Source organism: Staurois parvus, unplaced genomic scaffold (genome assembly GCF_062004578.1).
Source record: "Staurois parvus isolate SC_StPar_1 unplaced genomic scaffold, SC_StPar_1.0 ptg000270l, whole genome shotgun sequence".
NCBI classification, from domain to species: domain Eukaryota; kingdom Metazoa; phylum Chordata; class Amphibia; order Anura; family Ranidae; genus Staurois; species Staurois parvus.
This window is the reverse complement of record NW_028318066.1, coordinates 3,566,255-3,593,596: the sequence shown is the minus strand read 5'-3', so window position 1 is coordinate 3,593,596 and position 27,342 is coordinate 3,566,255. Positions and strand designations below refer to the sequence as shown.

Below are 27,342 nucleotides of genomic sequence, written 5' to 3'. Positions count from 1 at the left end.
CTTTAAATCCTTACAACCTCTCAGATTTCATAACATTTGTTTATAAAGTTCAGGGTAAAAAAAAAATAAATGAAGCATTGCAGGTGAATATTTTATACTTACTTTAGCTTTCACCTGCTTTGTTCTTACAGGCAGATGATGTTTTGTCTAAGGGATGGAAAGCGCTTTTACTTACCTAATTCTCTGCTCCCCTGGCAGATGGTATTCTCCTTTGCTCTGGCATAGTGATGGGCTGCATGTTCGAATGGAATGCAAGTTCAACTCGAACATGGGTCGTTTGTGTGTTCGTTGAACACATGAATGGTACGGGCATTTGGTGGGCTGTTCGCCTGCCGTGCCCCACAATGGGCTGCGCCATGACAGTGCATTGTGAGTGGCCAAAGCATCGCACATGACCTGCCCTCCAGTGGATTTACCCCCCTTCCTGACTAGGCCTTTTTTTGCTATTCGGCGTTGCGCTATTTCAACTGGTAATTGCGCAGTCATGCAATGCTGTACTCAAACAATATTTATATCCTTTTTTTCACACAAATAGAGCTTTCCTTCGGTGGTATTTGATCACCTGTGTGTTTTTTTTTTCTTTTTTTGCACTATAAACAAAAAAAGACAGAACATTTTGAAAAAATCAACATTTTTTTAAAATTTTGGCTATAAAAAATATATAGTAAACTCAAAGTTAGTCATAAATTTAGGCCAAAACATATTCAGCTACATGTCTGTGGTAACAAAAAAAATCCCAATAACTGTATATTAATTGCTTTGTGTGAAAGTTATAGCGTCTACAAACTATGGTATAGATACTGCAATTAATGCAATTTTTTGCTATACAGCGCTGCGCTAGTTTAACTAACAGTTTAACGGTCATGCAATACTGTACATATCCGAAAAACTCAAATTTCATCGTAAATTTAGGCCAAAATGTATTTTTCTACATGTCTTTGGTAAAAAAAATCCCAAACACTGCATATTAATTGTTTTGTGTGAAAGTTATAGTGTCTAGAAACTATGGTATAGATACTGGAATTTACACAGTTTTTACTTTCTGACTGCCTGTTACATTTCTTGTGGTGCTAAAATATCAGGGCAGCACAAACACCCCCAAATGAACCTTTAAGCTATTTGCTGAGAGGCATGTTGAATCCATGGATGATTTTTTTTTTCCACAAGTTTTTGAAAAATTAAATTTTTTTCTTTTTTTACACAAAGTTGTTAACAACTTCAAGTCAGGACACTTTCACTCCCTTCCTGTCCAGGCCAATTTTCAGCTTTCAGTGCTATCACACTTTGAATGACAATTGCGCTATCATGCAACACTGTACCCATATGAATTTTTTAGCATTTTTTTGAGACAGATAAAACTTTATTTTGGTGGTATTTATTCACCAATGGGATATTTATTTTTTTCCTTTATAAATGAAAAATTCCAAACATTTTGAAAAAAAAGTGTTTTTCTTATAAAATTTTGCAAATAAATGAGCTTTCTTCATAAATCTCGGCCAAAATGTATTCAGCTATCTTTTTAGTAAAAAAAAATAACCCAAATTAGTTTATAACCAAAAACTATAATTTTTCCTTTTTTTTTTTTACATTTTTCTTTTTTCTATATTATTATTTGTTTTTTTTTTGTTTTTATTAACGTACTGTCACCCACTACTTAGTGGGGTGATGATGATTTTTTTTTCTTTTTTTACAGCCATACCCATAAAGCCTGTAAAAGCAATAATTTCTCCTTCTCTCTGGCTGCATTCTTGCAACCATTGAGAAATACTGTGAGAGTTTTGTGATTGGTCACAGCTTATCACATGGTACAAGACCGTTGTGAATAGCCTTGTACCATGTGACCTCTGTGATCATTCACGGATTTCACTAGTAGTAAGCAATGATGTCAGAAGTGACATCTTGTTTACTACTATTCATGTGATCACTGATTGGCCAATGAGTGATCACATGATCAGGACCTCACAAAGAGGTCCTGTTCAGCGATCAGTGTTCCCCAGGGAGCATGCACAGGCAGAAAATACAGGAGGATGTTTATAAACGGCCACCCGCTCCTGCACTGCTCCTGTCCAGCCGTTCATGTACATGGGCCAGACGGGAAGTGGTTAAGTGATTTATTGCTCACACATGCCATGGTATGTGTGGAATTACACCCCACAATACATTCTGCTACCGAGTATGGGATACCACTTGTGTGAGACTTTTTGGGAGCCTCGCCACATACAGGAGCCCAAAATCCAATGACCACTTTGAAAGCCTGAAGATGCATAACTTCCTCATTTCACTTCCTCACTACCTAACACAGTTTCAGTTTGTGTATTAAAAAAAAAATTTGGGGGGGGGGTTATTTTCCAAAAACTTGCTAGGAAATTACTTTGAACTCCCAAACATTATATATTTTTTTAAATCAGACACCCTAGTGAATAAAATGATGGGTGCTGCAATTTTTTTATGATCTTTCAAACGCAAATTGTTTGTAACAAATACACTTTTTTTACTTTTAATGCACAAAATCACAATATATTGACCAATTATTTGGTTAAGTATAAAAGAGGATGGTATGCAGAGTAAATAGATTCCAAATATGACATGCTTTAAAACTGTGCACGCCCTGTGCAATGGCAACAAACTGCATACATTTTTAATATCCATAGGCGATGCTTTAAAAGCCTTTTTAGGCTACCATTTAAGATTTACAAAGGAAGTCTAGTGCTAGAATTACTGCCATTGATCTGACGTTTGAGGCGATACCTCACTTGCATGGTGCAACCACTGTTTGCATAGCAGCACGTGGTCAATGCTTGCTTAGGAGGCAATTTTTTAAAATTATTTTTACACTATCCCTTACATCTTTATTAATCACTTTTATTGATATCACAGGGAATGCAAATATTCCCTGTGACTGCAATAGGCATTGACAGGTATTATTTTTTGAAAAATCTGGGGTCTATTAGATTCTAGATATCTCCTCTGCCCTTACATCATCTGATCTCACCAAGATTGTTGTGATCAGATGCTTTCACAATTTACAAATGGCACTGTTTATATCCTGCGAAGCTGTAGTGATGAAATGCTCGTAGCTTCCGATTTCTTAGACTAAAGAGATGATTGGCACCATTCCAGTCTCCAATGAACTCTATGGTCAGCTGGCAGAAACACCAGCTGCATTCTGAGGTTCCCCCGATGGCACAGAACTGCCCGAGAAGGCCGTGGAAGGCAACAGGGGGGCATCTTCTCCTGCTGCTTGTAAAAGCAACCCTGCAGCTAATTAGCCACTAGGATTGCTTTTACATGAAAGCCGATCACTGGCTGAAAAAAAACGATACCAGGATGATGCTTGCAGCTGCAGGCATCATGCTGGTATAACCACTCAAAGTCCAGTGATGTACCAGTACGTCGCTGGTCCTTGTTGGGTATACAGTATATGCTATGTTCTTTTTTTTTTTTTATGCAGCTTGTGGACTGAATATAAAAAAAGATAATATCTGCCAGAAAAAGTGTGTGGTAAGCCCACCATTAGAATATACCGCCCTGTATCCGTCCACTTCTATTGGTGAGTATAGATCGATCGATGTGAATTAAGAAATCTCTGCCAAAATTTTTTTTTCGAAATATATGCCGAAGCATAGGGGCCATCCACCCACTGGCTACCCCAGACCCCCATGCTTGGGCATATATGCTCTTTTTTAAATACGGATGAAATATCTCATCCAACAGGTCTGCACACACTTACGTATATTCTGAGAGCAAGACCCTGTTGTTGTCAGAATAAACAGATCGGTGCTGCAGCTGAATGACATTCCTTCAAAGAAAACAGCAATGGTTAACAATAAAACAGTAACTCAATCAAATAACTTATTGAAATATGTGCCAAAAAATATTATAAAATATATATGCCGAAGCATAGGGGCCATCCTCCCTCTGGCCACCCAAGGTTAACAATTAACAGTAACACCGTAACAGTATAACAGTAAATTGACAACAAAAAAACCTGACAACTATTTTTGGTTTTTAAACTTCCCTTTTTTTTTTTAAGCTGTGACAAAAAGTGTGTGTCATGCCTAATTCCATGTCTACTACAGACACAACATTGTAAGGTGCCCTTTGGGCTGGGGTACCAAAAATAGCATTGGGAAAATTATTATTATTATTATTATTATTATACCGGGTTTATATAGCGCCGACAGTTTGCTCAGCGTTTCACAATATAACGGGAGACAATACAGCAACAATACAGTTCAATACAAGAGGGTTAAGAGAACCCTGCTCCTTGGAGCTTACAATCTAAGAGTGCCTCTCATGCAGCCGGCTAACTGCATCTGGGTTGGGGGTTTGGGCCATAGCATCCTCTGGATACAAAAGGGCCATGATGATCTCTTTTAGGAAGGATCCACTACATCCAGTTGCTTTGTAAAGCACAAAAGCGTTATATAGAGCAAATTGAAATAAATAAACAGAGACTTTTTTGCACCAGCTTCTGGCTTTTCAGGAAACTAAATACAGCTTTATCATCTGATCCACCTCTCCCATGTTAAGGTTATAGTTGTGGACACAGAGGGGCTTCTCAACAACACCAGCTGCCATGGCATTTTAGATGGTCATGTGTGCATGAATGAAAACATCCCATTTTTCCTTCCACTTTACTGTTAGCAATTCATAATTTCTCAAGCAGGCTTTTTCCCCCTTTCTAAGAGGGGAAAAAACTGGGGAAGCCCCAGCGATTAGGTTGCATGGTGCCACATGAGCCAATTCCAAGGTTGTACAAATGTCTACATAGTGGCACGCTCGAATAAAAATTGTCCACGTATAAATGGAACCCCATATGGAAAAAGGATGACACCAAGTCCCAAACTATCTTGCCACTGCTCGCCATGTAGTCTGGGCATTCGAGGGGCTCCACATGACTATCTTTTCCCTTGAAAATCCTAAACTTGTATGTATAGAATGTTGCCCTCTCACAGATCTTATACATCTTGACCCCATAATTGGCATGCTTGCTGGGGAGAAATTGTTTGAATGCAAGGCGGCCAGAAAAACTAATGAGCGACTCATCAACACAGATGTTTTGCTGGGGAGTATAGACATCTGCAAATATTTGGTTAAGGTGATTTACGGGGGGGGACAAATTTTGTGAAGCAGGTCAAATTCAGGGTCATCGCCAGGAAGAGTGCATTGTTGTTGAAATATACAAATCGCATTATATTCTCACATCTATGCCTGGCCATGGCAGCAGAGAACACGGGCATATGATGAATCAGGTCTGTAGACCAATACAACCGCAATTCATTTTTTTTAGTAATGCCATGTTGAGGGTAAGGCCCAAAAAAATTGAAATTCGGGAACCGTAATAGGTTTCCATGCAAATGGTCTGGCAAGGTTTGAATTTGGGTTGGTGGTGATAAACTGTTGTGCATATAAATTGCTTTTATCCACAATCAACGCATACAGATCTTCCATAAAAAACAGCTCCAAAAAATCAAGGGGAGTAGTTAAATTTGCCGTTTCCACCTGAATTCTGGGTTGGGCAGTGAATGGTGGGAAGTACGGGTGCTGCAGAATTTGTGGGCTGCTGATCGGGATTTGCAAGCACATCCGGAAGGACACTAGGGGCTCTACGAGCCTGTGTGTGAATTCTTGGTGGCTGCGGGACACTACTTGTGCTAGCCACCGCACCAGCTTGTACTGCACTTATGGGACTCGCCACGTCACCAAGTGATACTGCAGTATGTATAAGACCAGAATTTACTAGGTCACTGGTGCTTGCCAGTTCACCAAAAGGTAGAGCGGCACTAGTACTGGCATTCTGCTGCATATGAGAACATCATGCAATTGTAACATCTCAGCAACCTGGCAACAGGGTCGGGTACTCCTGACCTTAGCAGGGACCTCTTCTCCATCGTCTGAGCTATCTGTCAGGGTGTCGCTGCTGTCTACAGGCTTGTATTCTGAGGCAGATTCTGTCAGTGAGGCTTCCCCTTCGCTCTCATCTGACATGCTCAGAATCCTGTAGGACTCTTCACTAGAGTACATTTCGTTGGACATTTTGGCCACTAAATTTATAGGTACCTAGTGCGACTCACTGGAAAAAGAGCACCTGGCTGTCAGGGACTGCTTGAACTACTATGAAAAAAATTGGCCTGCAAGTGCTAGCAGAGATCAGGCCTGATTCTGCGAACACGTCGGTTTTTTGTACAATGTATCAAGCGACAATGACCTACTGACACTGCACTTGCTAGGGGGGTTAAGTATAGGGGCTAAACGCAGGTGCTGGTAGGTGCCGGGGCTAATCCCGATAATGCTGTGTTTTTGGGGATGCTATACTAATGTGAACGCTGGTATAGTGCTGATCTGATCAAAGATATTGATCCGTTCAGACACTATACTAGCAATGGAGGCTTATTGTGTATGTGAGCATGTTCCTGGCAATCAAGGTGTTAAATGTGACGACTGGTGCAGTGGCCAGCCATCTGACACTATCTGGAAGGGACGCTAACTGATGGTAACGCTATCTAAAGTTGCCGGTGACACTAATACAGCGATCAGTAAAAAAAATCTGTACACTGTACTAATGACACTGGTGACAGGGCAATGAAGGAGTTAACTGGGGGGCAATCGGGTTAAATGTGTCCTAAATGTGTTTTTACTGTGTGTGTGTGCACTGTTTTTTCTCACGTTGATCTGCTTTCTTTTTCTGGGACGGAATGTGCACAGAAAGAGATTTCATCATTTCCTGTACCTACGTAAATGTAAACACTGTGTGTGTGTGCACTGTTTTTTCTCACGTTGATCTGCTTTTTTCTCTCTCTGGGACGGAATGTGCACAGAGGGAGAAGATTTCATAATTTCCTGTACCTGTGTAAATGTGAACTCTCTGATAGGGCAGGGATCATCAGCAGATCCAGGCCGAACATCACTGGCCTGAATCTGTTGATTGCTCAGTCAGGCATCAAATCACGGCACTGGTGGGTCGGCCATGCGTGCATGCGATCATGGCGGGAGCACAAATCACATATATATATATATATATATATATATATATATATATATATATATATATATATATATATATATATACACACACACAAGATTTTGTGCAGGGAGTCCGCCCTGCAGCAGTATTTCTACTATAGGGTGGATCTTAAGCAGTTAAAGGGGCTTCCATATTTCGATCAGCTCCCCGCCCACAGAATCCCACAACCTCCAGCCAGGGAAGAGCCCCCCTGCTCCAAAGCACCCCCCTTGGTTGAGGGCATGTGGCCTGGTATGGTTCAGGAGGGGGGCGCTCGCTCGTCCCCCCTTTCCTGATCTGCCAGGCTGAATGCTCCGTTAAGGGTATGGTATGGATTTTGGGGGGCTCCCCAGGCCATTTTTTTTAAAACTTCAGTGTGGGGGTTCCCTTCAAAATCCATACTAGACCCGGAGGACTTGGTATGGATGGGAGGGGGGACCCTATGCCGTTTTTTTTTTTTTTCATTTTAATTGGGCAATGCTGCCAATTCTTTTGACATTCAGCTGTCAGCGGGGAACACTGCTGACAGCTGAAATATGAATGAATGTTTCAGTACTAAAATACCGCATGACTTAACAATATGACTCGTGGTATTTTAGTAACAGTGGTATCTTACCCCATACTCAGATGCAGTAAGATACCGCTCAGTAAATTGTCCCTGTTCAAAGTTCATGGTCAAACTTTTGGTAGGTTTGAATGTTCGACCACGAACCGAACAGGGGGGTGTTCAGCCCATCACTACTCAGTCCATGCAGTGGACTGCTCCTCGGCATCTTCTCATCCAATACAGGGGTATGGTCTCTGATTATTCTTTATGATGTCAGAGGCATCTGAACACCATTGTACAGGGGAGAAGAGGCTGTTGGGACCAATTTAACAGTGCAGACGGGTCTGCGGGAGCAGAATATCAGGTAAGACTGCTTTACCCATTTTTCCTAGATGATGACCAATACTCATCATTCAGTACAGAACATGGGTTTCTTTAACTGCTTTCCACTTGGCCACTGCACATAAATGGCTATGTGGGAGCTTCGCCGTTCTGAGTGGATGTTCAGGAAAGTCCTTCAAAACATGCGCGCGTGCGGCCTCTTTGCTGTGCAGCTGCACGCTCCCGGTGTGCCTGTGTCCCTTGGACACAGCGCAACACCACTCAGCAGAAGGGCCCTCTGACTGGCCCTTCTGATCACATGATGGCTGTGTCCAATCACAGCTGTCATGTGATGCCAACAAAGCCGCCATTCAGGTGACCGGCTCTGCCTCTCCTCACACAAAGCCCACCAGTGAGGAGAAGCAGAGCCGAACTGCAATTTAGACACAAGCACATCGCCCACACATCACCCTGTCACAGTACCAGTGATCCACATCTGTTACAGTGCCAGTGATCCACATCTGTGATCCACATTTGTCACAGTGCCAGTGATCCACATCTGCCACAGTACCAGTGATCCACATTTGTCACAGTACCAGTGATCCACTTCTGTCACAGTGCCAGTGATCCACATCTCTGATCCACATCTGTCACAGTGCCAGTGATCCACATCAGTCACAGTACCAGAGGTACCAGGGTCAAATCCACATCTGTCACAGTTCACCAGTGCTCAATATCTGTCACAGTGTACCAGAGTCAAATCAACATCTGTACCAGTGAACATCAAAATGTCTAAAAAATTATACACCAGCAAGGAGGCTTTCCAGATACTGAGTATGAAGGACAAGAAAATACTCCCCATACTCAGGAGGAGTAGCAGAATGTATTTTGGAGTGTAATTTTTGGTATATACATGCTATGTGTTAGAAATATCTTATAAATAGACAACTTTGTGTAAAAAAAAACAAAAAAAAAAAAACAAATTCATTTTCTTTCCATATTTTCTGAAAACTTGTGGAAAAAAACGACATGTTCAAAAGACTCATTATGCCTTGTAGAATATACATTGGGGAGGAGGAGCAGCAGAATGTGTTTTGGGGTGAAACTGCAAGTATGCATATGCCGTGTGAGAGGAATAACCTATTAATATAACAGTTGTGTGTAAAAAACAAAAAACAAGTTTTATTTACTTTCTTCATTTTACAAAGAATTGTGGGAAAAAAATTACAGGTTGAAAAAACTCACCATGCATCTTACTAAATACCTTGGAATGTCTACTTTCCAAAAAGGTCTCATTTGAGGGGTATTTGTACTGTCCTGGCTTGTTACCCTAGGTTCACATCTGTGCAGGTGGTGCCGCTGCGGATGTGCACGAAAATCTGTGCAGCCGCACCACCCGCATGGAGAAATGCGGACCCGCGGGCGGGTGCCATTAGCACTGGAAGATGCAACTGTACTGGGAACCGAGGTTCCCGTGCAGACTGCGTTTTCCAAAGAAGTGCAGGGACTTCTTTCCCTGCATGTCTCGTGCCTGTGCAAAACGTGGCCCGCACGGCCGCATAGATGTGAACTGGGGGTTAGTGTCTCAAGAAATTAGGCCGTAAGTACATCTGGTTTGATCAGGTGTGTTCAATTTTCAATGATTGGTACCATAGCTTGTAGACTCTATAACTTCAACATAGACCAAATAATACACATCAGTTGGGATTATTGTTACCAAAGCAATGTAGCAGTATACATTTTGGCCCAAATTTTTGAAGAAAAATTACTCCCCCCACAGTCACTGATCCCTCCCGCATTGATCCCCCCTGCACCGATGGCTGTTGCTTACCAGCAGCTGCCTTCCCTCTTCTGTCCTCCCGCTGGCTTTTTCTGCTGCAGGGAAGCCACAGACAAATAATCTTGCAGTATACTCCGCTCTGTTCTGGTTCCCCCCTGTAGTGCCCCCCTCACCAATCTCACAGCACCCCTCTTGGCAGTGCTGCTGGCTGGCTTTCCCTCCTGCCCCTCCCACCTACTGCAGCTACTGCTGGGGTGGGAAGTCACTGTCAGGATGGAGAGCGGGGAGGCTGACATACATGTGTTTATCAGCCCCCTTTCTTTCCTGAATAAATACTTACAGCGATCAGTACAGATCGCTTCTGTATTTATTTATCACTGGAGCATAGTAAACAGTACTATGCTCCAGCTTATGAATGGATAGGAGTCTCTATGCAGAGACTTCTATTCTTTCATATGCAGTGCAAGTGTGGCTGCAAAGAAAGGGACTGAGACTGTCTTCGGTCCCTTTCTCTGTCTCAAAAAAGAGACATCAGGGGTCTGTTTAGACACCAAATATCTTTTATTTACAGTTTTGCACACCTTCAGTTTTCACCATTTCACAAAAAAGTGCAATTCAAAATTTACAATTATTTGTTATTTTTTAACTCAATACAATTTTAGCTTCTATATTTAGTGGGAATTTAGCAGGAACTTTGTAAGTTTTACTGTGTTTGTGTCCGCAAATAATGATTTTAGTGTATTTTTAGTGAAATTATTGTTATGATAAACATTTGCGCTAATATCACAGGGACAAAAAAAATTACTAACACCTTATGTTTATTCTAAAGGTCCTATGCTTACAGAAAATGTATGGTTTGGGGGTCTTTCACTAACTCTTAAAGCTGTAAGAGAAAAATAAAAAAGCAATGGAAGAATTGCAATAATGGTCTGGCCACCTACGTTTAAAAGTGGAGCGCAGGGCCTGTCAGGTTAAAGTGCAAAATAAAATAAATGTCCACACTGGTCTGCAGAATATTTTCACGACACACACAATCCTTCAATCAGGTGCTCCTCCATTAGTGCTTTAGTGTCTAAAAAAAAAAAAAATGAATCTACACACACACACATATATATATATATATATATATATATATATATATATATATATATACACAATGCTTGCTTACCTTGACAATTGACCTACAAAATATATAGGTCAATTGCACTATATTTAACAGTAGTTGCAGATCGACCTCCAGCTCATAGCAGCTACTTCCTCTTTAGATTTACTTCCATATGGCTAGCGCTGTTGCCTCCAATATATGTGTGACTCAAAAAAAAAAAAATATCTCAGTGCAACACCGTAATTTAAAGCGATTCTAAAGGTTACTTTTTTTATTTTTGGAAAATATCAAACATGTCTATACCTACCTGCCATGTGCAGTGGTTTTGCACAGAGCAGCCTGGATCCTCCTCTTCTCAGGTCCCCCACAGGCTCTCCTGGCCCCTCCCTCCTGTTGGGTGCCCCCAAAGCAAACAGCTTACTATGGGGGCACCTGCTGCTCTGTGTGTTCATTCACACACCAAGCCACAGCTTGTCCCCCACCCCCTCTCGTTCCTCATTGGCTGACTGGCTGTGATTGACAGCAGCAGGAGTCAATGGCTCCCGCTTGCTGTCTCAGCCAATGAGGAGGCAGAGACCCGGGACAGCCGAGGCTGTCATGCACATCGCTGGATAGCAATGGGGTTCAGGTAAGTATCGAGCGGGCACTGCTGCACACAAAAGGTTTAGAATACATGAAGGTAAAACATATTGAGTATTTACAACCATTTAAAGATTAAAATAAGTATGCGATAAACCTTATGTGCTCACAGTGACACAAACATAATAAGTACATGTATAGATTCATTCATAATAGAGCTTTCATTGTAGTGTTCACGTGTCCAACACAGGATCCCACCACCTCTGTGTGCAATACACACTCAGTTTAGTATATGGCCTACAACAAAATAGGTAACACACGCTATATTTGGCATTTTCTGCAATTCCACTTCCATCTGTTGGCAACTACTTTACTCGTAATGTCTCTTTAAGAGACCAATTTCTGCTGCCCCCATTGGGGTGATTTGTGGCTCAAATGGCCAGCTAAAGAAGTTCCAAAAGTTGCATAATCCGCTTAGCACTTGCTGTATTTCTTAGAAAGCTTCATCACAAGCTGATATGTAGATTTAGGATAGCTTACCTCTGCTCTGTGTTCAAGGAATTGATGTTGTGGGATATCTGAAAGATCTTCTGCTAAAGATCCAATCTTTTATATTTGTGATGGACAATGTCTGCCAGGTGGTGCAAACTCTGCAGAGTTTTGGGTGGATCCTCAATCTTTCATAGCTGGACCCATCTCACAGATCGGAGCATCTTTTGCAACTAGACAGGGCCCTGTTGATGGTCTTTCTGCCTGGGCCGACTATGTTCCTTCGCTCTCATGCTCAGAGCCTCTGGGCTCAGAAGAGGCCCTTGGGTCATTCCTGCAAGAGGGTTTTGGGTCTCACTGTTGCCCCCTTTTAGGCTATACCATTTGCTCAATTTTACTCTACAACATTGCAAATGTGGAACAAGCAAATTCAGTCCTTAGACCGTTTTAATGCTTCTGACCCCCAGGGCCAGGCATGGTGGATTTCTAGTCCAGCACTAGAGTTAGAGTGCCTGGAGCCATGTTGCTCAAAAGGAAGCAGATTAGATCCTCTCTAGGGCAGAAAGTTATATTCTGTCCACCTTCACATACGTATCATGGAAAATTGTCAGATGGACTTTCTCAGTCACTGGCATCTGGGTTCAGGTGAATGGGCCCTCTACGTGGAAGTCTTTCAAGCCCATTTCCACAAGTGTGGGATGCCACATGTGGATCTTTTGGTGTCTAGATATAACAACAACAAACTGGACAGGTTTGTCACCAGGTCCAGGGGCCCTTGGTCAGTCCCAGTAAAAGCTCTGGTGACTTTTTGGGATCAGTTCAGCTTGACCTATTCCTTTTTGCCCCTCCACATTCTGGTGATTTTTCTCCAAACTGAATTGGCCCAGGAACACCTGGCATTCAAACAAGCTTATACTCCTGGAAGACATGCTATGGACCCTTCCCAGATCCCCTAACTCCTCTAACGCTCAATCTGGACTTTCCATCGGGCATGTCCACATTCTTTCTCAAAGTCCATTGGACTCAGCCCAAGAGAGTCGCTAGACACTTCTTTAAGTAGGGCCCAGGGGCGGACTGACCATTTGGAAACTCGGGCAGTGCCCGAGGGCCCGGGGTCAGTAGGGGGGGCCACATGAGATGCCCCTGGTACCTTTTTCATAGGCTTTTTTGAGTTTGGGCAAGGACACAGGGGCCCCATGATCCCCTATTGCCCGGGGGCCCCATCAGTTGTCAGTCCACCTCTGGAGGGCCACTTCAGAGATTGACTTTACATAACAATCCAGTCTCAAGTTGAACTACTCTCCTCCTGGCCTTATCTCCAGATTAAGCATTTTTTGAATTAACTGTTCCTTAGGCACAAATATGGGAGAGAACCAAAGTCATATGGATGAGCCACATCAGCACCTTGTCTCCACGATTTCTGACCTTACTGCTAACATAGGTATGACTTGCAAGGTATGGGAGAAAGACCTAGGGGTTAACTTCTCTGGTGATGACTGGGAGTTCATAAACAGTACAGTACATAAATGCTCCCTGAACATCTATATCCAAAAAGGGGCTCCAAATCCCACATAAAAACAGAATGCCCTCCTTCTTACACAAAAATTACCCACTGGTGTTGAATCTTTGTTGGTGCTGTGCAACAGAGGAGAGGGCATTCCTACATACTGTATATCATGGCAACGCGCTTTGCTCCACTTACACTCATTTTCTCTTCTTCCCAATAACTTCTTCACACATCCCTATTTAACAAACATTACATGAAGTCCCTGGCTATGCATGAGGTCAATGCTGCTAGAATGCGTATTGCGTATAGAGCAACACAATTACCTACTCTGAGAGATTAGTTTGTGAGATTAGACAGAGTAGCAGAGATCAGCAAGAGAGCAGGAAGAACTTATCCACTCTGCCAGGATAGGCCGGCCAAATATAATAAGACATGGGCATGCTGGACATACTACAAATCTACTCTTGAATTCCTGAATGTAAGCCCGATGCCTGAGCTCACAAACTTTAAATAGAACCTCGAGTGTCATGTGAACACTGGATAACCCTGCTGACCACTTAAGGGGATGGGACTCCTGGAGAAAATGCATAGCCACTTTCCATTAGCTTTCCTTGGACCCTATCAGTCCCACTTCTGTTTTGCTATTCCTCCTCTGCCAACACCCCCCCTTTTTTTTGCCAATCCCATTTATGCCTCACACCTTTCCTAACTTTCAGTCTTCCTGCCCTTTCTCCACACTCTACTTTCCCTCCCAACTCTATTCTGATAGTACTAGGTCCAGCTCAGGAACCCCCTCTAGATACACACAAAGACATGCTTATCGATAATCCCACAATAACAGCTTTGAGACTGACTTACTTCCCACCCATCCCAGATCATTACCTTCCTGCAGCCCAGCTAAACCATCTACACTCGGGAGAGGTGGTCAAGCCACCATGAGACTGGGAAGTCCTCAGGGCAATGCTCCCATTCCACCAGCTAATTTCCCTCTCCTTTTTTATACTCTGCAATTTGTACTTTTATGATGCTCCTTCTTGAAATACATTGTATATTTTTAGATACTAAACCCAGGACCCTGCAGTCACTCTATCTGGTCTCCCACAGTAAATAGAACATGGAAGTGCAATTATTTTAGTAAATATAAACTGCTAAATACCTTTTCTCATCAGCAGTTAGAGCAGTCTTGTGACTTCAGCAGAGCGCTGGTTAAAGCTTGTAGGAGGAGTTTTCTTTCTGCTTTAGGAGGATTTGAAACCTCTAACCCTCTGTCTGGACAGTGCTGATTGACCCTGTCCTGATCACTTGCACCCTCCCAAGAAAAAACAAAACAAAAAACCTCTCTAGCAATACACACCAAACTGATCATGTGCATGTGACCACGGGTTCAGTCTGTATCAAGTTTCATTTCAACAAGAGGAGGGGCAGAAAAGAAAGGCTCAAACAGCCTTTTTATACAATGTGGAGAATTAACCACTTAGGTTCCACAGTAAGTATATCAAGCATGCTTTACTGCATATACAGACTGATTTTACTGTTGTGGGTTTAGTAATACTTTAACATCTCTGCAGAATTGTAATTGAACATGTTCAATAAAAAATATTATGGAAAAAAATGCTTATTTTAGTCAGCTAAATTTGAAGCATTGCATGTGTATTTAGTTTTTCACCTGTTTTGTTCTTACAGGAAGATGACTTAGAGGCAGATATGGGACAGCTGCTGATTACGGTAAAATATACAGTGCAAAAATCATAAAACACACGTTAAAATTCCTATTAACAAATGCTAAAGCTCTGTACAGAGAGGAATTTTGTTAACCTTAAGTTATGAAGATCATTGCTTTTAGCAGGTAACCCCCATTAGGGAGCATTTACTAAGTATTTAGAAAGCAACTGCAGAGCTCAGTCTAACTGTTTCTAATAGCATCTTATTGACCGCGGAATTCTGCTAAATATTTGTTAAAGCTATGGCTAACATTTTTGTATCTAGTGATCACAGACTGGAATGAAAGGGAGCTTAGGGGGCATCATGAAAATGTCCTTTTTAAAAAGAATGTACATCTTTGATCATATTTTCTTTCTTTGTTTTATAATGTTTGAGGTTAAAAAATAAAATTGCTGATTTGTTAGCCAGCTAAATGTAAAGTATTGCATGTGAATTTTGCATACTTTAGCTTTTCACCTGCTTGGTTTTTACAAATGGATGACTTACAGGCAGATGTGGAACAGTTGATAGATGTGGTAATCTAAATTAAACTCTGTGAAAATCATACAACATATGTTACAACACGTTAACAACATTAAGTCCCCGGTCACACTGGATGCGAATTGGCATGCAAGTTGCATGCCATGTGACGTGCAAATCGTGTGCCAAGTCGCACCCTATAGTCCGCAATTACAGCAGTCATATGGGTGCAGTTCTGACTTGGTCGGAGCCGCACCAATTTATAAAGTAGTACATGCTCTACTTTTGGTGTGATTTGCATAGACATCTGTGTCTGATGTCTTGCAAATCGCACCTGAAATTGGCATGTCATCTGACTTTGAAATCGTGCGACTTCACTGTAAGTCGCACAATTTCAAAATTGGGTTTGGTGTCACCATTAGACAGTGTACAGACAAGAATTTGTTTAACCTTAAGTTTTGATTGAAAATCGGCAAATTGGTAAAAAGAAAAAAGCAGCTGTGACATCCCTCATAAAACCCCTCCCACTCCCAGGTACCCTCAGTATTTTGCTAAAGTCCATAGGTGATGGACCTCTTCTTTCTACTGAGTGAAGCTTACCTTCTTATAAGAAGGTTTCTTTCTTTGGAACCTTTTTCATGGTGATTCTTTTTTAACAACATGGCTGCACTATAGTCACTGCTGCTTTTTATGCAGTTTACAATACAAATTGGTTGACTCCTCTACAGAGCCCTGGGGGACCATACCTGGCCTCTGACACAAGGAAGATGCAGGGCTGGCTTGTAATGTGTCTAGTTTTGGACCTTGCTGTGGATGATCCTTATGGCACAAAGTATGGAGTTAGTCGCAAGATGCCCTACAGGTCCATAGCCATGGACTGCCTGGTGCAGAGCCCAAACTCTGAAGACCTCTGACTTGGTATGCCTATTGTGGTGAAGCCAGGAAGGGGTAAATCTTTCTTATTCCTGTAACTAATTGGTGAGTACAGGGTGGAAACATTCATCCCAGGGTGCCCCTCATTGTGTTTTTCCCCTTGGGAATTTATCACTGCTGTTCCTCTGTGGAGTGCAGAGTGTCCAGGATGGCAAGGGTTAACTTTTTGGCACCAATGTCCAGCAATGGGAACTTGTAATACTGGGGGGTGCTAGCATGGTAATGTTATGCCAGAACTGTTCAACCAACTGGCTCATTAGCTAAGACTTTAGCTCATTGGAGGGATGTAAGTACCCTTTAGAAAGCTTTTTCGGCATCTATCGACAGGATTAACACCAACATATTTTGCTCAAATTATCCTGAGAAACTTTCACAACTTGGCAGTTTGTGTGGTAGATGCCTTAACAAAACCTTATGGCCCCTCTGGAGGATAAACACAGGTTTAAAAACCCGATAAGATGTTAGAAGCGCTCTTTAAAGCTTTCTTCTCTCTGGTGGATTCTGCCATGCAGCCTGTGGTTGTCCACACGGCAGTGTGCCAGGCCACTGCGGTCTGCACCAAATGTATGGCCTGTGACTCTGGCTCCATCCTTATGAAAATTTTAACTATAGCCTTCTGCTATTGTGGGAATGCTTTGGAAGATACCTTTGCCCAATTTCATTCCAGACCAAGCCCTTTCCTCTTCAGTTATGAAAAATTCTCTTGGCAGATGCCAGACTGTTAGACACAGTATCAGAAGCTCTCTTGGTGTGGGGGATGCAGTTGCCGGAAGAAGCTACACTTTCCCTTCAATATCATGGAGCTCAGGGTGTTTTAGTTGTCCATTCAACGCTAGTCTTTCCTATGAGAACACCCAACAAAATCCTCCTAGCATTCAACAACAAACTGGACAAGTTTGCTATCAGGTTCAGGATCAAGATGGAGAACATTCCTGTGATTCTCATCGCATTGAATTGACCCAGGAGGACCTGGCACTCAGAGGGCACTCGGACATGCTCAGACATCTGACAGATGCTCCATCAGCCTTCTGGATCTTCTGTTCTAGAAGCCAGTGTTTCATCCTGCTTCTCAGTCACTGGCTGTTATGGGATTGCTGTTGTAGTTACATTCCTGAGGGACGGGGGCTTTTCGGATTCTGTCATCCCTAACCTCTTTAAAGCGGAACTTCACTCTTTCAATCAAAGTTGACTATTTTTAATCCGTACGCTGCTAGAATTAGTAAATAGATAGGAAACGTATAGTGGATTTACTTTTATTAAGCTTTTCTTTTTTTTTTTTTTTACATTTCTTCTGGTGCTTCCTGGTTTCCATGCCTAGACAATTTATGTCATACATCCCAGGAGTTTTCAGAAGGATAGGAGGGGTTTTCTCAGCTAAGCACACCCTCCGGCCTTCATGCCTGAGCTAAGGGTAGATGGATTCCAGGAGCCTGTAACATCTGCCCTCAATCAAGATGGCCACAGTCAGAAATGCTAGTGGGTGTTTTTCAAAGTGATCTCTTAGCAAAATAAACAATGCAGACATGGATGGATGGGTGAGTTTGGTTTGAATTTTAAAAATGAATTGAATTGTGTTTTTGGTTTGTGGGGTTGGTTTGTGTTTTTTGGAGTTGCAGTGTAGTTTTGCTTTAAGGCTAAGTAGTTGACCTCTTGCAAAGTCTACTATTGCACCTTGAAGACCTATTTTGTTTGGTGCAAGGCAGAGAAGTTTCATCATAGAAAATGCTCTGTATTCTGTGCTTCCTCTAGTCTGGCCTGGACATACAATACATCAAGCCTGGAGTGCCATCAATGAACAAATCTTGGCCTTGACCATTTTTTATAGAGACCTCTGACCTCTTGCTCTCTAGTTTAGGGCACAGTTCACATCTCTCTTTCTGTCCTGTCCCCTGTGTCCTCTTGGAACCTCCATCTGTATCCTGTATGGTGCCCTTCTTGGTGTTGCACAAGGACAAAGTTGTCTTGAGGCCCAGGGTCTTCTTCCCCAAACTAGTCTCTGCTTTCAACCCTTACCAGAATGTTATCCTTCCTTCCTTATGTCGTGCTTTGAAGCATCCTAAGGAAATTTTCTAACTGTCTGGACATTGAATGTATTGTGAAAGTTTACCTAGTGTTTCCTATGGAAATCAGATTCTCTCTTTGTGCTTGTTTTATAATCTACTTTATTTATAGGCTTAAGTCATAATACAAGTACATAGAATGATCAATGTCACACTCGAAGAAGGCAGACTTACAACGTTGCCAAACGCAAGTGATCAGGAGAATGACAGTTTGGCAACTCACAAATAAGAGAAATGATATCAACAGAGAAAAAAACATGTCTAATAACTCAGCATGTCAGAAACAACAGTTTAGGCATGAGAGACATAAGTGAAGATATATCTGTCAAAAACAGCAATTACATGTGGCAAGTGCCTCGGCACCCGATGGTTCCATCAATGTGCGAGGTGGTGTGATTAGAGGCCTTGTTACACAGTAAAAGTGCACTCGCAGCTTGACACCTGAGGTTAGGATAGGGGAGGAAAGAAGAGGGAAGGGGGGGGGAGAGGAATGGGAAAATGAAGAATGTGGAGGAGAGGGGGTATAGAGACAGGGAGTGCACCCGGGGAGTAAAACAAGGAAAGAAAAATCCTGGATTTACACAGGTTGCATGAGTGTGTTCATGTAAGTATCTGTACAGACAAGGTTAATGCAAGAGAGATCGTTTGCTGCCAATCCCTAAAAGTAACACCCGGAGTGGCAGCAAACACCAATCGTATTCCCACAACAAGACAAATATGAGATAAAGTAAATGTGCTGCGCTACTCCTTGCTAATATAAAACAACAACTTAACAAAAATAAAGATAAATAACAATGAAAAAACACCTAACAGCTCAACATCAGAGCTCATATGGGAAAAAATAGATAACCAACATTAGGTGAATAACAAATAGAATCAGCAAGCAATAAACAGCTGACAGAGACAATACCAAATGGGAAAAAAATATTATAAATGAAGTGTAATGATAATAAGTGAAATAGATCTGTCAGGGATCCTGTCGCCGTGCGATGGTGATGGATCCCCTCAGGCCGTGGCGGTGCCAGTGCGCATGTGCGGGAGCGTGCAGTTGCGCATGCGTGTAAGTGTGCGCATGCACAGTAGTGTACACGTCACCGCTGGGCGGGCTATTTAAACCTGCAGAACAGTAAAATCAATGCCTTCTGGTCTACAACGTCCCTGCACTTATTACCTGATTCTGTTGCCTGTATCCTGATCTGACCTGACCTAAGAAAGAACTCCACTTGCACCAACCTCGGCCTTCCCTGACCATCCGCTTGCCTGCTCCCTTGTACGTGATCTGCTCGCTTAATACTGACCTGGCTTGTCTGACTCTGCTGCACCTACTTACCTGTACCTGCACCGTGCTTGCATCCTGACTGCTGCCATACTTACCTGCTGCTGCACCCACGGTCCTGCACCTGGCCTGCATCCTGGTCACTGCCATACCTGCCTGCTGCCGCATCCACGCTCCTGTGTCCAGTCCAGTCTGCATCCTGATTGCCGCCATACCTGCCTGCTGCTGCACCTACGTTCCTGCATCCGCACCTGGCCTGCATCCGGATCTCCTGGGTCTCCAGCTACCTGCCACCAGCTCCAGACCTACCCGTTACTCGTGCCACTCCTGGCTCTGCGCCGTCTGTTCCCACTATCAGGGGCTCCGATTTGGAGTCATAAGAGGACGCCTTCTCTCCACATCAGGCTCCCCAACCAGGTACGTGACAAGATCATCCATAAAAAATAGTGAGAAATAATATATATACTATAAAAAGGACTTCCCATAGTGTAGCAAATTTCAAAAAGTTTAATGGATAAAAACCAAATAAAATCTACTCAACTTAAAAATGTGGGTCAGCAGACCTATAGCAGCATGGAACTAGATACAAACAGGTGTACCAAAATGGCTGCTGGCTCGTAAGCAGGAAATTATGTCACCGTGATTCCATCCGACGTGTTGCATTGCTTTTTGTAATTTGCTACACTATGGGAAGTCCTTTTTATTTTCTTTGATCCCTGAGGAGGAGCCGAGGAAGAAGCCAGGTTGCCACAAGAGAGTTGGTCTGACATCCAATTATCAATAAGCAGCATTTGACCTATATGTTCTACAGGTCTAATCTTGAGGTGAGCGTGCACGCCAGCAGGTGGAGGATCACCAAGCGTGTTTTTGATTTACAGATCATGTTTAACCACTTGCCCTCTTGAGGATTTACCCCCCTTCCTGACCAGGCCATTTTTTGCGTTATGGCACTGCGTTATTTTTACTGACAATTGCGTGGTCATGCAACGCTGCACCCAAATTAAATTTACATCCTTTTTTTCCCACGAATTGAGCTTTCTTTTGGTGGTATTTTATTGCCTGTGCAGTTTTTAATTTTTGCGTTATAAAAAAAAAAAAAGAGATGCGGGGTGATCAAAGAGTTAACTGTGTGCTGGGAGTGTTTTATTGGGGGTCGCTATGTTGGTGCTTCACTGTAAGCACACTGCTCTGGATGCAGTGTAATTAACAATTATGAATAGACAGGCGCTGTGCAATAAAAAAGAAATATAAAAAAGAAAAACAAACAATGCCACAATCTCTATGCATCTGCTGTAAATTGCACCTAGTATGGTGCTAAGTCCTCCCAATAAATGTTGATCAATTAGTGTCCATATATAGACCGTTAAGGCTAATTAGTGGTGACAGTCCTTTTATAACGCTGTGCTGTAACCCATAGATATCTGTCTTCAGCAGGTGCCAGTGAAAAGGACTGCCACCACTAATTTGCCTTAACGGTCTATATATGGACACTAATTGATCAACATTTATTGGGAGGACTTAGCACCATACTAGGTGCAATTTATGTCAGATGCATAGAGATTGTGGCATTGTTTGATCCAATTGATCAACATTCATTGGTGAGGACTTAGCACCATACTATTTATTTATTTCAGGTACTTCTATAGCGCCATCAATTTACACAGCGCTTTACATATACAGTATATTGTACATGCACATTAGTCCCTAACCCTCAAGGGGCGTACAATCTAAGGTCTCTAACTCACATTCATACATACACATACTAGGGCCAATTTAGACAGGATCCAATTAACCTACCACCATGTTTTTTGAGTGTGGGAAGAAACTGGAGTACCCGGAGGAAACCCACGCAGGCCCAGGGAGAACATGCAAACTCCAGGCAGGTGGTGCCGTGGTTGGGATTCGAACCGACGACCCTAGTACTGCCAGGTGGAAGTGCTAACCATTTAGCCACTGTGCTGCCCATATACTAGGTGCAATTTACATCGCATGCATAGAGATTGTGGTATTGTTTGTTTTTATTTTTTATATTTATTTTTTACTGCACAGCCCCTGTCTATTCATAATTGTTATTTGCATAAGTGGTAATTTACTTTTTAGGGGCAGCTGCAAGTACACATTTCTGATACTAGAAGGGTATAATATCAAAATTTAGCACATTTCCACTAGGCGCTATATTAATGTCTAATTCCATCCAGAGCAGTGTGCCCAAACCGACAGGAAGGAGAACTGTTAGTAAACAAAGCAGTCGTCCTCCCCATCGGAGATGCTCGGTAATCACTGGGCGCCGGCGGGGAATCACTGGCCGGGACCCGGTGATTGACAGCCGCGGCCGTGAATGGCAGTGCGGGTAGGGCGCGTGTGGCTTGTGCGTGCCCTCTACCTGAAAGTACAAAATCAAGTATATATACGTGATTTTGCGCACCCCTGCTGCGATCGGGAAGCGGTTAAGGAATTTATTCATCATGTGACTGTTTGTGACTTTCATTATCTACATTGATCGGATGGTGTGAATTATCTCAGCTGGGTGTTTACTGTCACTTATGAAGATTTATTGCACAAGATTGGGACTATATTTTTTATTGACCACAGTTTATAGTGTATGGTTTATATGCAGGTTCTCTGCCGGTCATTTATTGCTTTTTCACATTTTTTTTTTCACTCACCTACATGTTTTTTGATGTTTGATGATATTGCATCCTTGATACCCAGGGGGTTATATATATTATTTCTCACAATTTTTTATGGATGATCGTATTTCACTTTTTATCATTATACTTAATTTATAATATTTTTATCACATTTGGTATTGGCTCTGTCAGGTGTTTATTGCTTGATGATTCTATTTGTTATTCACCTAATGTTGGTTATCTAGTTTTCATGTATGAACTCTGGTGTTAGGCTCTGTCAGGTGTTTTTTTTAATTTTTATTTATCTTTATTTTCATTAACTTGTTGTTTTATATCTGCAAGGAGTAGCTCAGCACATTCACTTTTATATTATATTTGTACAGACAAGGTGCTGCCATGGCATCCAAGTAGACCTTAAAATCTCTTTGGTATTGTGTAGGAAAGCTGTAAAATCTTCCATGTACATAATCTAAATTCTCTTGCTCCGTCTCATGTTTTCTGAAGGCTCATGCAGAGGTCTCCCTGCATCTCACTCCATCATTGCTAGGTGGATTAGACAGATTATTATCAAAGCTCAGTTCACATGTTTGTTAAGTTCTCCTTGGTGGATATTCAGGCTTCTTCTGATTCCAGTTTTGAACATTAGGTGCTATAGACTGCTTTTTGAAGTTTTGGAACCTTCATGAACCACATGATTGTTATGTGGGCCTGTTGGGTTTGTTGCTATGTCACCCGCCCCTCAGTTTGAATGCTTTTTGATATCCCAGTTGAAATTATTTAAAAAAGCCTGAGTTAAATTCTGTAACTGGGTTTTTTTGATTTACAAGTAAAATCTTTTACCTGGAATATAGTAAGGACACAAGACCCTCTCCTCTGTTTTTATTATCTCCCTTTTGATTACTACAAAACTGATGGTAGCTTGGAATGGTGGAGAGGGTTATATGGGGATGTCCCAGCAGGTTTTTTATATATGGTAGCTGTACTGCATATAGCCAAGTTGTAAGGATTTAAAAAAGCCTGTGTCCTGTGTGTCCTTAAGGAAACACATTTTACTGGTAAGTTTACAAATGCCATTAAGTATTTAGACTCAATCAGGAGAAGCATTTACTAAATATTTAGAAAACATCTGCAGAGCTCAGTCTATCCATCTCTAAGAGCATCTAAATGACTGTAGAATTCTGCTAAATACTTGTTAAAGCCACAGTTAGTTTTTATGTATTTAGCTCTCCCAGACTGGAAACAAAGGAAGCTTAGGGGGCTTCAAGAACGTTTCTCAATTTATTTTAAAAATTGTTTATAATGTTCAGTGTAAACATAATGAATATTGTTTGCTAAATATGAATTATTTTATTTTTATATTTCATATTTACCTTAGTTTTTCACCTTCTTTGTTCTTACAGGAAGATGACATACCGACAGACGGCATACAAGAAAATATGGAACAGTTGCTAAAAAAGGTAATCTATAGAATACACTGTAAAAACAACTGTTAGAGATTTTGTAAATAGCACTACAGAACAGAAAGTGTGCAGTCCACATGTGTTTATCTGCTACGTCTCTGCAAATAGGAAACAGGAATTTTATTCAGGAATAAGACATAGATGCAGCTACAAACATATAAACACTGCTATCTACTGGTTGATGAATATACAGTGCTGTGAAAAAGTATTTGCCCCCTTCCATATTTTTGTAGTGGGTATTTGTCATACTTAAATGATTCAGGTCATCAAACAAATTTTAATATTACATAAAGTTAACTCGAGGAAATACAAAATGCATTTTTTAAATGATGATTTAATTTATCAAAGGAATAAAGCTGTCCTGACCTTCCTGGCCCAGTGTGGAAAAGGTAATTCCCCCCTTTGGCTAAATCATGAATTAACTATAATTAACCACATTTTTGGAAAGCAGAGCTAAATTTCACTTGACACACCCAGGCCTGATTACTGCCAGACCTGCTGAATCAAAAAATCACTTAAGTAGAAGCTGTCTGACAAACTGAAGCACGCTGGAAGATCAAAAAGCAACACATAATGCCGCAATCTAAAGAAATTCAAGAACAGATGAGAAACAAAGTAATTGACTTGTGTCAGTCTAGAAAGGGTTACAAAGCCATTTGTAAGGCTTTGGGATTCCAGCGAACCATGGTGAGAGCCATTACCTGAAAATAGAGAAAACCTGGAACAGTGGTGAACCTTCCCAGGAGTGGCTGGCCTACCAGAACTACTCCAAGAGCACAACGACAGCTCAACCAGGAGGCCAAAATAACCCAGAGCAACATTTACACAACTGCAGGCCTTACTTGCTTCAGTTGAGGTCAGTGTTCATGATTCAACAATAAGAAAGAGCCTGGGCAAAAATGTAAAGAAAAAGGGGGTGCTGTTGCGCTTAGAAAAAAATATATTAAAAAAAATATATAATACCTATACAGCAGCAGTCCTAATTGTGAACTCTTATACACAAAATCTTAAATATATCAAATAGACCATGCTTAGGTCATACAATTAAATAAGTAACAGTGTACAAATTAAAGTGATAACGATAGACAAAAACAAATAAAATATTGGTATTCAGCCCCAACATGTGAATTTTAAGTGTAATGGTGCTGTATTCTTAACTGTGAACCTCCATACTGAGGTGACAAGTGCTTCACTGTGCTCACACTGGTGCCCCACATGGATGTAAACTCCCCGTCATCCCATTTCCACCTATCTCTAGGTTAGTCAAATGCGCTTTTGGGACTATCCCAGTATGCAATATGGTATTGTTGGCCGATATTCCTTCACACTCTTAACCGTTGTTGCTGGTATGGCATCAATAATAGAAAGCTCCTCTCCTCCACAGGCAGTAATTAATATTTTCAGCATAAATTAAAACAAAACCAGACATCCCATAGTGTAAAACCGTAAAAGCTTTAATAATGAGGTCAAACAATAAAAATGTCAATCAAAAAAAGTGCCTTTCCTGGCACTAGTTGTATTCAGCCTTGTTAATATGAATGGAAGTTAAAATGGCCGCCGCGTTCCAGTCGGCAGAAGTAACGTCAGCGGAAGTTGCGTCATAAGCCCTCAACGCGTTTCAACCAATAGATCGTCTTCAGGAAGTGCAAAATCTACCATTTTGAAGATGGTATTTATACCCTTCTGTTACCAATCAATTGCTCAATCATACTGCAGCTGTGGCACTCGTTTTAAACCAATAACTGCAACATTGTTGAATACAATTAGTGGCCAAATGGAATATGTTCAAGCTATAATATTAATGCTAATTACACATGTGCAAAATCTATTTGAAAAGTTGGCACATAGTGGTGTTCTTAAAGGGGAAGGTTCCCTAATGCATATTTATACACTGTGATAGGTAGGGGGAAGTGTGACAGGAGGGGGGCAGTATGAGAGGGAGCAGTGTGACAGGAGGGGGCAGTATGAGAAGGGCAATGTGACAGTAGGGGGGCAGTATAAGGGTAGGACACCTGGACACACTATAATGACTATTTGATTCAGGAATGCTCTGCTGTGGCATGTGCAGGATACGATGTGGCAGGGGCCTGGGGGCAGGGAGCATTTCTCCTAACTTACCCAGCAGCAGGAGCAGCCTCGAGGCAAGAAGCGGGAGCCGGAGTAAGGGGGCGGAGCTGGGAGATGGAGCTGGCAGTAAGAGCTGTCTGCTTGTCCCTTGTCAACATCACATTGCATCTTGGCTCATGCCTGTCAGAAACAGCGAGCACCAGGCTGGATAAGAGGAGCACTGGGGCTGCACTTAGAAGATCTGGTCTTCTCCAATTTTTTTCTCCTGGCTTCTGAAGGACTGCAGCTACTGCAGAGGCCAAGAGAAACACTGAGAGGATCGCTTCTTCTATATGCTGCCCCGCCAACCATCTTATGCAGATGTAGACAAGTCTGATAGGGGAGCCTCACAAGCCCCTGCAGCATGGGACTGGGTCGCAAATGGGTCTCTTGCGACCCCTAAAGTTACACCACTGGGCTGTAGGATATTGGTAGAGAGATGAGATCCAAGTAAGCATGTGTGGTTGCAGACCAGTATGAGTGCATAATGTAAGCAGGTTACCCTGTTGAAGGCCTTCTCTGAGTCTGTAGAAAGGAGCAGACCCTTGACTGAACCTCTGCGTAAGGAGTATATCACATTAAGGGCTTTGGTAACATTGTGCCTCTCTACCCGGCATGAAGCCCACCTGTTCCAGACCAATAAGTTGTGATAGGTAATTGTGTAATCTATTCGCCAAAACGTTCTCTAGAAGTTTTAGATTCAGGTTTAATAATGAAATAGGTCCATAGCTTTCACAGTCAGCAGGAATCTTGCCTGGTTTAAGAAGCACAGAACTATGAGCCATTAAAAAGTATTAGGGATCAAAAGTGGATCTTTAAGAGAGCTTAATGTATGGAGCAGGAGATCTGTAATTAATGGGGCAAATGTTTTATATTAATGGGCTGAGAAGCCATCTGGGCCTGAGCTCTTGCCTGGTTTCAATGTTTTAATTGCCAATAATAACTCCTCAGTTGTAATGGGTTCTTCCAGGTCCCTTGACTCCTTTTCACTCAAGGTAGGCATGCCACTCTAAATGAGATATTCCTGTATAATTAATCCCTTCTACAGTGGGAGGTTTATGTGATGGTGGGAAATGATATAGTTTGGAATAATAATTATGTTATTCTACCGCAGTCTGATCTGGCGCATATGTTATCTTATTGCCGGAAGTATTCTTTATGGGAATATGGGTGCTGGCTCTGATCTCTTTCAAAGCTCTGGCAAGAAACTTGCCGCTTTCATTTTCATTGTCATAAAAGAACCCTTTTTTAAAAAATAAAATACATTTAGCCTTATGGTCTAATAGAGTTTGTAATTCCCTGTGTGCTTCTAACAGCTTGCGTGTGGATTGAACTGCTAATGAATGTTTATTTTGATTTAGC

The 27,342-nt window shown here is 41.9% G+C and overlaps 1 protein-coding gene across 2 annotated transcripts in view; it reads left to right on the top strand.

The window, feature by feature from the left end:
• Window positions 1–27,342, top strand: part of LOC149459192 (apolipoprotein L3-like) — a 45,339-nt gene that overhangs the window by 5,904 nt on the left and 12,093 nt on the right. For both annotated transcript variants that reach the window (XM_089681556.1, XM_089681557.1), the window contains exons 3-4: window positions 15,018–15,059; window positions 23,815–23,871. In XM_089681556.1, coding sequence (XP_089537682.1) covers window positions 15,018–15,059; window positions 23,815–23,871 — 99 coding nt within the window. The remainder of the gene's footprint in view (window positions 1–15,017; window positions 15,060–23,814; window positions 23,872–27,342) is intronic.